Below are 13,784 nucleotides of genomic sequence, written 5' to 3'. Positions count from 1 at the left end.
ACACGGTGCAAAGACATGCTGCCACATGGATACAGAGATCCGAGGACAACTGTGGAGTCAGTCCTCTGTTTGTCCTTTGACCTCCATATGCATGTGGTGGCATGTACGTGGTACACACACACACACACACACACACACACACACACACATGTTCATGTGCTCTTGTACGATAAATAAATGTCAGGATAGACGACTTGACATGTTAGAATTATTTGTAGGGCCCAGAACCTCGTAAGCGCAGAGTCAAAAGCATCTATTAGCTATGGATTAAATTCTGCTTATAGAGAACACTCCAATATCACAAGTAGAAGAGCCTGTCAGGATGGTGGCACAGACCTGCCATTCCAGCACATTCCAGCTAAGACAAAAGGGTCACTGCAAGTTTGAGGCCATTCTGGGATACATAGTGAGATACACAGTGAGTTCAAGGCTAGCCTGGGCTACATAGCGTGATCATGTTTTTTGTTTGTTTGTTTGTTTTAAAGTGGCCGTGATGCCCTGTGCCAAGAATGAGCACTGTACTCAGGATGGAGAAAAATGGGGATCAGGAGTTCAAGACCCGACTCCCCTACATAAGACCCTGTCTTAAAACAAAAATTAGGCAGAGTAGGGAAAGCCTCTGTTTTAAACTCCAAGGCAAAGGAGGACAAATGATTGCCTTAAATGTTTTCCAAAGTAACATTCTATCAAATTCTGGTCCTCCAGGTGTCAAGAGGAATGGGCGGGGGCGGTAGGGAGGTATAGTTCTATGACACAGAATTTAGAAGGAAAAAAAAAAAACCAGGCTAAGCAAAGCTCAAGAATGTCCACGTTTGTGGGAGTCCTCAGAGCCCTTACTGTGCTGTGCACAGGGACCCTCGACAGAGGATGGGTCCTCTGGATTTCCCAAGTGTATTTGATACCACGTGCTAACATCTCCCAGAACAGGGCTTGTTGAGTCCTACCTGGACTCAGGAAGTGCTGATCTAGCAGCTTGATTTGCAGTAATGACAGTGATAAGCGGGTTACTCCTGTGAAATAATTCACCAACACAAAAAGTGGGCGAGTGTGTTAGCTACACTGTAGTACAGAGGCAAAGGGCAACTCAGCAGGAACTGTCTACACAGAGCATCCTAAGGAACTGCTTTCACGGGTAGGGCAGGGAATTAGTCAGGAGGTGTTCCGATGTCACTGATGCCAGGAACAGTCTCAGTTGGACCTCTTGCGGTTAGAAACAGTCTGGTCTTGTGGAAATGGTGGTTTTTCCCTGAGTCAGAATTGGATTGGCACGGCAGTTTGTCCTAAACAGATACACATGGTTGACAGAGAAAGGAATGCGTAAGAGCCACTGAACTCCTATTGCAGTGCAGATTCCTGGGTACCTGTTGGCTGCACACCCAGCCTTGGGGCACCCAGGAGTCTGTAGGCCATCTCCGCAGGTGATTCTTCCACAGTAAGATGGGGAGACCCCTGGGCTGGAGAGTCAGTGCTGGTCACTCTGTAAGTCCAGTCTTCGTCCACCTGCAGGGAGCCACAGGTTAACAGTGGTTCCGTGAGCAGGATGTGGCATGTCTGGAGGGCCCTTAGGAGTGGCAGAGTGCCCTCAGGCCTGTGCCAGAGTTGGAAGGACTGCCTTGAAAGCAGCTGAGGTGGAAGGTCCCTGTTAGTGCGTTGCTCTGGGTTATGGGTTGCACTCCATAACAGGGGGAGGATATCCCCACAAGGCTCCTCTGTTCTGGTAGCAGATGACCTGGAGTGGGGGTTGGGATGGTCAGCCTAAGATGGCCAAGAAGGTAGGGCTGAGGACCCTTCCAGCGTGGGGCAGGGAAATAGAGAGGTGGTTTCAATCGGGCCTTGAGACCCCGGAGGATAAGTGGGGCTCTCACAGGAAGGCAAGGCCAAGCTTGGCCACAGAGAGAGAGAGAGAGAGAGAGAGAGAGATCCTCCCCACTGATCCAAGGATCCTGCTGCAGCCTGGAGCCAGGCTGGGCTGTCCCGTTCATGGCCTTGGGGCATTTAAATGGCCCTGCATTCAGTGTGGTTGGCAGATGCAGAGAGTGAGCTCGCCCCAGCCACGTGTGGACCTGCACCTCTAACCGCACCTGCTGCGTTCCCTCTGCATGTGCCCACCCTCAGCCAGCCTGCTGCCCCCTCGTGCTGGATTGCTCTGAGCAGTGGCCCTGTGTGCTGTGTGACACTAACCTTGGGAGACCTAGTAGATCTGAGGACTAAGAAAATCGGCCGGGTTTCAGCCAAAGGGAACTCATAACACCAGCCCTGAACTCTGGTGTGTCTGCGAACCTTACGCTTGGGGCGTCACGTGCATTCTCATTTTGTATTTTGTCAGCTCGAGTGGCCAATGTCAGCAAAGACAGGGCTGGGAACGATGAGAAGAAAGCAAAGGTAAGTTACTGACCGGCCGGTCTCCTTCGCCAAGAGGTTCTGCTTCACGCCTGGGTTTGCCCTCATCCATGATGTGTGCAAAGTGCTTGTCACTAGGGTGCGGCTGTCATTTTTGTTTTATAATTTATTTAATTTTATTTTATGTGCATTGGTGTGAGGGTGTCAGATACCCTAGAACTGGAGTTACAGACAGTTGTGAGCTGCCATGTGGATGCTGGGAAATGAACCCAGGACCTCTGGAAGAGCAGGCAGTGCTCTTAACCTCTGAGCCATCCCTCCAGCCCGCAGCTGTCATTTAAAGGCTTGTTTCCTTTTTTTTTTTTTTTTTTACAAAGGCAGTGTTTCCATCTTGGTATTTAACAAAGGGAAGGGTGATCCTCAAGTTATTCAGTCCCTCCCCCACGCCCACCTCTTGTCCTTTCCTCATAGTTTAAATGAAGGTGTGTGTGAATTTTCTGGGTAAAGTTTGGGGTTTGTGTTCCTTACCCTTACCACCACAGATCTAGGCTCAGTAAATATACAGTGTTTCATATCCACGGAGTCCACTGGGGTTCAGAGAGCTATGAGCAAGGGAAGAAGTGATCTCCAGACAAAGGCAGGGAGGATTCTGGGTCAGCCCTTGAGGAGAAGAGCTGGGAGGCAAACAGGGGAGCTACAATGCAAGTCGCTGCCTCAGAGCAGGGAGCAGCAGAGGAAGAAGGAACAGACAGCTGAGTCTGGGGAGAGCAGGCAGGCGGCCATGTGGGGCTGGCTGCCTTGGGTCTGGAATTAGTACAGCCTCCTTCAGGCGAAGTGTGGAGGAGTGTGGGCTGAAAGGAAGGCCTCTGTCAGTCTTCTGCAGCCACGCCCGGTAGATAAAGCAGCTGCGTGCCACAGACCAGCGTCCCAAGCCCCACCTGTCCCCCGCTTCTCATCTGTAGTCCCCTCCCTCCGTGACTTGTTATCTTAGAACCCCCTAAAGCTGTGCAGTCAGGTCTCCCTGGAAAAATCCCAGCACGACCCAGATTGGATCAACCGGGCACCTAGTGTGAATGCTGCGTGGCGCATTGAGCCTGTAATCAGTGCCAGAGCCCCAGGGGGTCTCCAGATGTGAGTGATGGTACTAGAGCCTGGTAGCAGGGGTAGAGGACCACTCCCAGAAGGCCCTGTTCTGTACGCATTAGGACTTCTCGTCATGGGTGCTCAGAGAGAGAGGCAGCTGGGCCTTGTGCAGAAACTTAGCCCTGCCCCACTGCTTGAAGCAGGAGCCATAGCTGCTTGTCAATCAAGATGGTCATTCCCTTCTGGGGGAGGGGCAGGGAGTTCCGACCTCATGCTTGTACAAGTGTGCACGTACTTATTATCATTTATGTATTCATTTAGTGCACAGTCCCTGCCCTGGATTGGCTCACAGGACAGCATGGAGCCAAATCTGTTACAGATCTAGACTGGGTAGAGAATGCTGCCTATGGAGAGGGGTCTTGTCCAGCTAGGGAGCAAGGGGCTCGGGTACCCACTCTAGCTTTTCCTCTATGGAAGCAGCTGTCCCTTAGCCTGTCCTGATGCTGGCGGCACAGACTGAGATCCAGCCCCTTCAGTGGAGATAAGGAAATAGACTGAACAGCACAGCGCAGTCTCTGGTCAGGACTCCAGACCACCCCACACTTGGCCTCTCAATTCTTTATTCCCAAAGGGTCTGGTTTCACACCCTGCATCATACCAGGCCCACCCTTCCAGTCAGAGTCCCCAGAGGCAAGCCTTGAGTGTCAGCCTACAGCCCTTAGGTACCCTGGTTCAGGGAGTCCTTCTCGAAGAACATCCAGCCACACTTATTCCCTTAGGTGGAGTATGTTCTGGTGTTAACTTTGGCCAGTTCAAGACTCCATAGCATTAAGATTAGTGTTATTCGAGTCTTTGTTTAATCAGAAAGTATGTGTGTATGTGTGTGAGTGCATATGCATGTGTATGTGTATGTGCGAGTACAGGCACACATGTGCATGTGCATATGTGTCCTTGTGGCATGTGTGTGTCCTCAGTGACATCTGAAGGAAGCTTTGGGTTGACTCTGGCACAATCCTCCTTGAAGGACTCTGTTGGCATGGTGGAAAGAGAAGGTGGGTGCCAGTGAGCCCGGACAGATACTTCCCCTGAGGTCGAGCAAAACATGGAAAGCCTCTGGCCCGTGACACAGTGGCATTCTTTCTTGAGAAAACCTTGCTGCCTTTTCTCTGAGGGTCTCCAAGTGGAAGCACCTCTGAGCCAGTGTTCTCCAGTGCTAGAGAAAGAATGTGCCAGAACGTCTCTCCATGTCCAGCATCTCTTTAGAAGCTCTATTTTAATCATGTCCATCCCATGTCAGCTGTGTAGCGCGCGTAGCGGATAGGAGACCCAGTGCTGAGGGGACAGGACCGCTGTCCTTGCTGGAAGGGCGGTGGAGAGGGCTGCTTTGACCTGCGACCCGCCTTCTTTGTGTTCAGGGGTTTTTTTTTGTTGTTGTTCCTTTTCAGTGTGCCTCCCTCCCAATGCTGACTTTTATTTCGATTTTATTTATTTTATGTTTAAGACATCCACACCTTCCTGTGCTAAACCCCTGAGCCGTAGGCCCTGCCTTACCCCCACACGCCCCAGTTCTGGTAGCTCAGACCCTTTGATCAAACCCTCCAGCCCTGCCGTGTGCCCTGAGCCAGCCACCTCTCCTAAACACGTCTCTTCTGTCACACCCCGAAATGGCAATCCTGGAACACAGCAGATGAAAGTCAAGGTAAGGAACGGACCTTCGGCGAGGCGCAGGCTGCTGTTCCGTGGTGTTCGAGGGCTTTCCTCACCTAAACTCACAGGCAGCACTAGATGGCTGAAGAAGGGACAGGGAGGGGACTGAAGACTAGGACCTGTACTCTGCCTCCCTCTCCCCCTGAAACAGCAGTCCCCAAGGTAACCAGGGGACTCCAGTTTGAAAACTGAGGCTCTAAGCTAAGCACAGTACCTGATGCCTGTAACCATCCCCAGCGCCGAGGAACATTCCTGTAAATCTGAGGCTAGCTTGAGCTATAGAGTGAGTTCCAGGCTAGCCTGGGCTACAGAGTGAGTTTCCATTTTGAAAACAAAAAACAAAAAAAGAAGCCAGGTGTGGTGATGCTTATAATTTCAGCACCCAGAGGCAGGGGTAAGAGGCAGGGGTATCAACCAGTAATACTTAGAAAGACTCTCTTAAAAAATAAACAAAAACAGCCAGTTGGTGGTGGCACACACCTTTAACCCTAGCACTCGGGAAACAAAGGCAGAAGGATCTCTGTGAGTTCGAGGCCAGCCTGGTCTACAGAGCGAGATCTAGGACAGGACAGGCACCAAAACTACACAGAGAAACCCTGTCTCAAAAAAAAAAAAAAAAAAAAAAAAAAAAAAAGAGGCCAGCCTGGTCTACAGAGCGAGATCCAGGAAAGGCGCAAAGCTACACAGAGAAACCTTATCTCGAAAAACCAAAAAAAAAAATACTAAGAAAAAAAAAGAAAGAAAGAAAAGAAAAACAGAAGTTAATTAATTAGTTAATTAAAAAATAAAAATAAAGCCGGGAGGTGGTGGCGCACGCCTTTAATCCCAGCACTCGGGAGGCAGAGGCAGGAGGATCTCTGTGAGTTCGAGGCCAGCCTGGTCTACAAAGTGAGTTCCAGGAAAGGCGCAAAACTACAGAGAAACCCTGTCTCAAAAAAACAAAAAAAATAAATAAATAAAAATAAATGGTGAAGAAAGCCTCAGTTCCCTCTACAGTTCCTATGGTAACTGGCCACGCCTCCAGCTGCACCCATCCCCACAGCTCCTTCTCTCTTCCCTTCCTCCGGAGTCTGTGGTTTATGTGGTATCTTTGTGAGGTTCTAAGGGTCGTCTACTGACCACCAGACCTGTCACCACTCACAATCAGCTGATTGTGTCTGTTCCGCCCCTGGCTCCCCGCTTTCAGCCAGTGTTCATGGCCAAGGGTTCTTAGCACACCTAAAGAGTCACCGAGACCCTTGGGCCATGGAGAGAGAAGAAAAAGACATGGCTTGGCTGCTGAGTGTTCTGCTGAAGGCTGAAGCATAAGTCTCTTCCAGGGCCTCTGGTGAACCCAGCCTCCATCAGCTACATCCATAGTTAAGAGTCTGGGGAGGGGTGACCACAAGGCATGGTCTTCCTGGGCCAGCCTGTTGATCTACCTGACCCTGCTCTTGCTCCAAGCACTGCTGTCATTTTATAGCACAGGCTAGCTCACAATTCATCTAAGAGGAAATAGGAACCTGATACTTGACTTGCCAGTGAACTGTGGGGTTCTGTGCCCCACAAACCCTCGAGGAGACTGTACAAGACCCTTCTAGCATCCCTCTCCACCTTCGCCATCTCCCAGTCAAGATGGGAGGATGGGTCTACCTCTCCTTGGTAATAGTCATCTTTCCCAGTGGTAAAAACCTTTTACCTTGATTCGGTTTACAGGGGGCCGACGGTAAAACTGGAACCAAGATTGCCACACCTCGGGGAGCAGCCCCTCCGGGCCAGAAAGGTACATCCAACGCCACCAGGATCCCAGCCAAGACCACGCCCAGCCCAAAGACTCCTCCTGGCTCAGGTGAGAATGCTCCCTGGAGTCTTAATCCAGAAGCTTCCAGAAGGTGTAACAATTAATAACCCCTGGCACCAACTAATGCCTTGCAGTTTGCTGAGCACTGGAGATTTTGTTTTCTTTTTCATCCTTTGACAATTGTCTGAGGTAGATGATGAACCCTTGCTTTTTAATCAATGAAGAAACCTTGTTCATTTTAAAAGCATGAGGAAAATGTAATCACGTGACTGATGAATAAGTGGTAGAGAAGGAGCATGCCCCCTAATCCATGGCTCTGGGGAGGCAGCCCCCGAATGAGGGTCCCCTGCCTCTTTGGAGAACAGTTAGCCTGGACAGGACATCATGGAGGATCTCTGGCAAATCAGCCTCATGCAGCTGGAATGTTAGGAATCTTCTAGCAAAACTCAAGGGTTTTAACTGAGCAGTGGCATGCTGTGGTCATTACTCCGGCTTCCTGTAAATAAAACCCAGTTGGCATGGAGAACCTGGCCAGGCTTCAGTGGGGTTGTTTCATGTCCAGCAGAGATACCAGGAACAGAAACCTAAAGACCTGCTCCCAGAAGGGACTTAGATGCCACGTGACTGTTGTCTAGCCTGCATTTGCTCCCTCGTGGTGCCCAGGAGACCTGTGGGGCTCTGTGTCTGGCCTGCCTCTTGGTGTCCCTGCTCTCCCGGCCAGGGGCAGTTGCTCTTGTCCGCTGCATGCTTCTGCCTGGATTGCAAAGGGTACTGCCTGCCTGACGGTCGGGCTTTTTCTTCGCTAAGTCACAGTGTGTCTGGTGTGTTTCCTGTGCGCTGATTGATGTAGAGGCATTAATGGCGTGTTAAGTGGATTTGCATCCTGGCATTTCTCCCTGGCATTCAGCACTGTGCTGCCCCCTCCCTCCGCTCACACAGTAGCCTGGAGCAAGTGCTCGCCTTGCTCTCCCGACCTCACCTGACCTTAGGTGGCTCCATGTCGATGGCTCCGTCTTCCTCACTGGTCCCCGCACCTGTTCCCGCTTCCGTCTCTCGTGCTAGGTGGACCAGCCAGACGCTGCCACCTGAAGTACTCGCAGAGACCCCTGTGAGCCTGATTATAATGAGGCTGTCTGGATTTTTCTTTTTAAGCTTCCAAGCAAGTGCAGAGAAAACTACCCCCTGCACGGGCAAAACCTGAGAGAGGTAATTCTGGGTCCACTGCCCTGGGTGGGCAGACTCTCTTGGTGTGTGTTTTGCCCCTGTGTTTGTCTGCAAGGCTGGGAGGGCCTGCTGCTTCTAGCCCAGGCTACCCCGGAGAGGTGCAGACTCGAAACACCATGTATGCTTTGCTTCTCAAGTGTGGTTTGTACTAGGGGCATCTGTGGACTCACATCCTGTGTGTTTGCATTTCCTTCAGCAACTAGGGCTGTTTGTGGGATGGGGACCATGTGCCTGGAGACATGTGAGAGTGTTGGAGGTTTGGACTGCCTCTCACCTAAGTTCCAATAGGACAGTGTCACTGGTAGGCAGAGGGTTTTGCTGGGCTGAGTTTTTTGTTTCATTTAAGAAATGGCATTTCGGGACTGGGAGATGGATCCGTGCTTAAGAGCACTGGCTGCTCTTCCAGAGGACCCAGGTTCGATTCCCAGCACCCACATGGCAGCTCACAACTGTCTGTCACTCCAGTTCCAAGGAATCCAGCATCCTCACACAGGCAAACCAATGTACATGAACTAAAAATAAATAAATCACTTAAAGAAATGGCATTTCACTCTGAGATGTTACAGACAGATGTAAGCTACCATGTGGGTGCCAGGAATAGAACCTGAGTCCTTTGGAAGAGTAAGGGTTCCTAAGACGTGGAACTGGAGACTGAACATTGATATTTAGGCAGAGATTGGCAGGAAGCATGTTTGCTATGATGCTTCTCGCTGTGGGTTGGGAAGCTTAAGAAAGGCCAGTTTTGCAGGCCTCTATCAGATCTGGATGGGGGCCCAAATATTTGCATATCACAAGTCCCACCTCCTGCTAAGAACATTAGAGGTTTTCAAACACAGAACAAAAGCCCAGGGGTGTGGTGGCTCGGTGAACTCTAGGTGTGTCCCAGGCATGCTGAGTACTATCATAGAAGCATGTGGGGATAAAGGACGCAGGGAGGGGGCTGGACAGAACCTGCTGGGAAGTCCAGGCAGGCTTCCTGGCAATTGATGGTATTAGGAAAGGAGTGTGGGGAAGGGCATTGTACGGGCTGGAACAGCAAGGTAGGGTTCAGCAGTGTGGGGTGTGGCTTGTATGCAAAGCTCTGGGCAGGTGGTTCATACACTGTTCTGCAGCCCTGTAGTTAGGGGAGCCCTGGATGTGCCCCATGGGGGAAGGGTCAGGAGGATCCCAGCTTGAAAGCTGCTGTGGGGTCCTGTCATTGCGTCGCCTCAGTTAAGGTAAAGGACGGGCAGAAGTGAGTTTGTGGAGCAGTACCCCATCCCTTCCTTTCCCAAGGTGAGGCCTCAGCTCAGTGAGAGGGGGTGACACACAGCTAGCTAGAACCCATCTTCTTGCTTCAGGACACTTCAGGGCTTGGGGAGAGTTGGGCTGTTCCCAGGAGGAGGTGCCATGTGCTGGAGCACGGATGAGAATGCGGTTGCTGTACTGGGAGATAGTTGTCAAAGCATCTAAGTGACAGGGCAAGAGGAGCTGCTTCCCCAGAGATGGTCCTCTCCCAGATCCCCCTCTCCAGGGGTTTTAGGGACTTTGCAGACCCCCATCCACCTGGCCTCAGTCCCGTCCTCTCTTCCCACCCTCCAGGTGAACCACCAAAATCTGGAGAACGCAGCGGCTACAGCAGCCCTGGCTCCCCTGGGACCCCTGGCAGTCGCTCCCGTACCCCATCCCTACCAACGCCGCCTACCCGGGAGCCCAAGAAGGTGGCAGTGGTCCGCACTCCCCCCAAGTCGCCATCTGCCAGTAAGAGCCGCCTGCAGACGGCCCCTGTGCCTATGCCAGACCTGAAGAACGTCAGGTCCAAGATTGGCTCCACTGAGAACCTGAAGCATCAGCCAGGAGGCGGGAAGGTAAGGGGCATGGCCAGCCATGCGGGTCGGGGTGCAGCCTGCAAAGGAGTGCAGGTGGGCCTCTAGCCAGACTTGCCTCTGTCGCCCAGAGCACACAAGCCATCAGAGCACTGGCCCCTCCCTCCCTTTAGCATTGCTAATTGGACAGTGGATTTCACTGGTACTGCCCAGGTTGGGCTTGGCTTTCCCCCTTGGTTCTGGGGAAATTCAAGGTTTTAACAGAAGCAGCTGGTTCTATGGCTGTCGTGAACTTTCTATCTAGGCCCTGAGGCTCCCCCTTCCTTGCATTCTGAGCATTGTCCAGGCTGACTGACATGTCCTCAGGGTTCTAGAATCTGTAACTGAGAGATTATGTGGGTGTCAGCAGGCCTGACTCTCCGAGTTTCTCCCAAGTCCTCCTGTGCACCCCGATGACTCACTTTGAGTCCTTGTCTCATTTAATGAAGACATTAGCCCTGTGGGATTAGGGTCACCCTCCAACCTCATTTCAACAGTCATTGCTCTAAAGTCGTATCTCCAAACACAGTTACATTGTGAAGTTGGGATGTCAACATGTAAATGAGGGAACACACAGTATGTCCCCTCCCTATGCTGGGCTGGAGTAAGGGGAGGCCAGTGAGGGGCCTAGATGGAGCTGTGATCCCTTGCTGAGTCCACAGTCCTTGTCTTCTGGACTGCGTACTTGTGGGGCACCTGAGGTGCCGAGAGAGCCCCACAGACTTTCAGGCCAATGCTTACCCCCCATTCCGCAGAGTGGACACTCCCCACGGCTGAATTTGCTTTGGGCTAGTCACTGGAGGGACGTTGGCTATAGCCTGGGTGGGCACCTTCCCTGAAGCCCCGTGTTTTGTTATGAGGAAGTCCTGGGGCCCTCCTGTTGGCTCTACATAGTGGGGTTTGTGCAGCATTTGGGTCAGAGTACACAACTCACATCTTCAAGCCTGAGGCTGACTTTAGGTTCAGGGCTACATCTCACTAACATCACTGGCTTGGACCATTGGCTTGGTCCTAGCTTGTGACCCCTCAGTCACCTGTGCTGTCCTACCTCCAAAGATACTTACCTGCCTCCTTCGGAAGGGGCCCTAGAGTCAGGCACTGCATTCGAGAGGATCACGAGTTTGAGGCCAACTTGAGCCATGTGATGAAAAAAAAAATAGAAAGGTGCATGGAACAAACCCTTAATCCCAGCACTCAGGAGTGCCTGAGACCTGATTCGGCGGGGGTTCGGGTCCCAAAGAGGATGTGTGGAGTTGTCGGGAGAAGAGGAAGAGACAGACTCGATCTGAGGGTGAATCGGGATGGCTGCCAGCAGCATTTAATTGAAAAAAAAGACTACACCTTTTATACTCTATAGTTGCACGTAGGATTAAACAGGAGACAAGGTGCATGTGAGCTGGGGTGTGGCCTGAGATCAGGGGTTGAGGAATCTAACATTGACCTTGACAGTAGGCACCGGTCATATGGTTAATGGAAAGGCCACAAGTTCCTCTTGCTAGAGATAAGAATGTCTGCTTTATCAAGCAGGAACTTTCCTCAAGCTCCTAAGAGAATAGAGACCCTTATTATCCAAATGCTAGACCTTGGAAAAGGACTTCTACGGAGCAGATGCTAACTACAATTTCTTACTGTGTGAGCCTGTTCCCCTCAAATGCTTCTAAAAGTAAAGGTCTTGATGTCTTACTCTTCCCATTATACTGGACCATTCTGATTTCTCTGTATTTATTAACTGAACTCTTACCTTTAATGGCTTCAGGGTTGGGATCTGAATTGTAGGCATTTCATCCTTGGGGTGTGTCTAGTAAATTTCTAACTTTCCTGTTCTTGGTGTAATTAGGAGGGTATATTGGAATTCCTGGTTCCATGGTGGTGGGGATTTTTTTTCCAAAGAATTATTTTGTTTAGAGAAGCTACCATTGTACACATTTTCATCCTTTACCAAAGCCCACCAAAAATTTCCTGAAGGGAAAGGCATTAGTAGTAAGAATCATTGAAAATAAAAGTAAAGCCGGGCGGTGGTGGCACATGCCTTTAATCCCAGCACTTGGGAAGCAGAGGCAGGCGGATCTCTGTGAGTTTGAGACCAGTCTGGTCCACAAAGCTAGTTCCAGGAAAGGCACAAAGCTACACAGAGAAACCCTGTCTCGAAAAACCAAAAAAAAAAAAAAAAAAAAAAAAAAAAGAAAAAGAAAAGAAAAGTAAAAAGGTGCTGGAGAAGTATGGTCTGCAATTTCGAAATGATGGAACTTTGTCAAGCAGCAGTGGTCCACGCCACAGGAGACAGAGTCAGGTAGATCCGTGATATGTGAGTTCCAGGCCAGCCTGGTCTATACAGTGATCTCCAGGCTAGCCAGGGGAATGTGTGAGACCCTGCCTCAAAGAAGGATAGGAGGAGAAGGAGGAGAAAATCCACAAAGCCACATGCTCACCTCGGAGGAAAATGAGCGAGGAGGTCACAATGGCCCTGGAACTCCTCTGGCAGCCACCATCTGCCCACATCCCACCCCCACTGACAGGATGAAACCGTGGACGGGGAGCTGCACCCTCCCCGCCTCCCCGGGAAGAGGACCAGCGGGCAGAAGAGGATGTGTGTTCAGAACGCCTCGGCCAGCAGCCTTCGAGTACCACTCCCACCCCGGAACCAGGCTGAGCAAAGACCCCTCTTCAGGAGGAAAAGATGATATCTACTTGTTTATCGCTCACTTATCGCATTGCTGGGGATGCTGCAGGGAGGTGAAAAAGTGTCTCTCCGCAGCAGTGGCTCTGGGTCCGTTAAAGATCCCAAGTGTCCCCATTGTGACTTACATGTGCTTTATAGACGGGAGGTTCACGGGGCCCCATGGCTTGGTCAGGGCCTCGGTAGAGTAACTCCGAAGCCACAGGGAGGCTCTGGCCAGCACCACAGCTCCCATCTGTCATTTGGCTTCACGGTCTCCGGACCTCATCCGCTTCTCAGAACTGACTGTCGGGATCTGCGAGATGGTTCCGAGCGTGAAAGTACGTGCCATCGAGCCTGAGGATGGAGTTTGGTCTCCAGAACCCACGTGGGCCGAGAGAGAACTGACTCCTGGAGGTTGTCCTCTGACAATATGCACACACATACACATACAGGCACACACACGCACACGCACAGTAGATTAAAAATGTCAAAACAAGCCGGGCGGTGGTGGCGCACGCCTTTAATCCCAGCACTCGGGAGGCAGAGCCAGGCGGATCTCTGTGAGTTCGAGGCCAGCCTGGGCTACCAAGTGAGTTCCAGGAAAGGCGCAAAACTACACAGAGAAACCCTGTCTCGAAAAACCAAAAAAAAAAAAAAAATGTCAAAACAAAAACAAGTGACCTCCTGGAAGCTGCATCTCGGGAGTCCTGTGACTGTCACTGTCCGGGTGTCAGGACTTAGGGCTGCCCAGAATCTGGGAGGCACCCTGACTTGTTCTCTAGCATCCTTCCCAGCCACAGCACCAGGACTAGGAGGCAGACCTACATACAGTACCTGCAGTTCAGAGATCCTGAGGCAGACACAGCCTCCTCTCTTTCCACCACTCCAGATACCACTCTAGTCTCAGCCTCTGCCAGGCCCCTGCCCATTCTCCCCCTTTCCTGTTTGTGCGCCCTCCTTCCTTGCTGAATCATCCTGTTCCCACTGGTTCTGCTCCTGGATGGCGGCTCCTCCAGCACTGTGTCCAGTGAGCTCAGGGATTCTGCCAACCCCAAGCTGGGCTTCTCAGTCTCACCTCTGCTGCCTAGCCCTCCGGAACTTCCAGTTCTTGCGTTGTCCTGAACTGCGCGCAGGACTGCCGTCAGCC

General features: G+C 51.4%; 1 protein-coding gene across 3 annotated transcripts in view; it reads left to right on the top strand.

Annotated features, from left to right (window-relative positions):
- Positions 1-13,784, top strand: part of Mapt (microtubule associated protein tau) — a 101,264-nt gene that overhangs the window by 70,187 nt on the left and 17,293 nt on the right. For 2 of the 3 annotated variants that reach the window (XM_052759679.1, XM_052759678.1), the window contains 3 exons: positions 2,327-2,382; positions 6,826-6,958; positions 9,716-9,981. In XM_052759679.1, the coding sequence (XP_052615639.1) occupies positions 2,327-2,382; positions 6,826-6,958; positions 9,716-9,981 (455 nt within the window). Of the gene's footprint in view, positions 1-2,326; positions 2,383-4,924; positions 5,123-6,825; positions 6,959-8,062; positions 8,117-9,715; positions 9,982-13,784 lie in introns of all 3 variants that reach the window. The other variant, XM_052759680.1, reaches the window with a different exon arrangement.

The sequence above is a fragment of the Peromyscus californicus genome, unplaced genomic scaffold (genome assembly GCF_007827085.1).
Source record: "Peromyscus californicus insignis strain IS unplaced genomic scaffold, ASM782708v3 Scaffold_3__1_contigs__length_106647218, whole genome shotgun sequence".
Lineage (NCBI taxonomy): Eukaryota > Metazoa > Chordata > Mammalia > Rodentia > Cricetidae > Peromyscus > Peromyscus californicus.
This window is presented reverse-complemented; position numbering and strand designations above follow the sequence as displayed.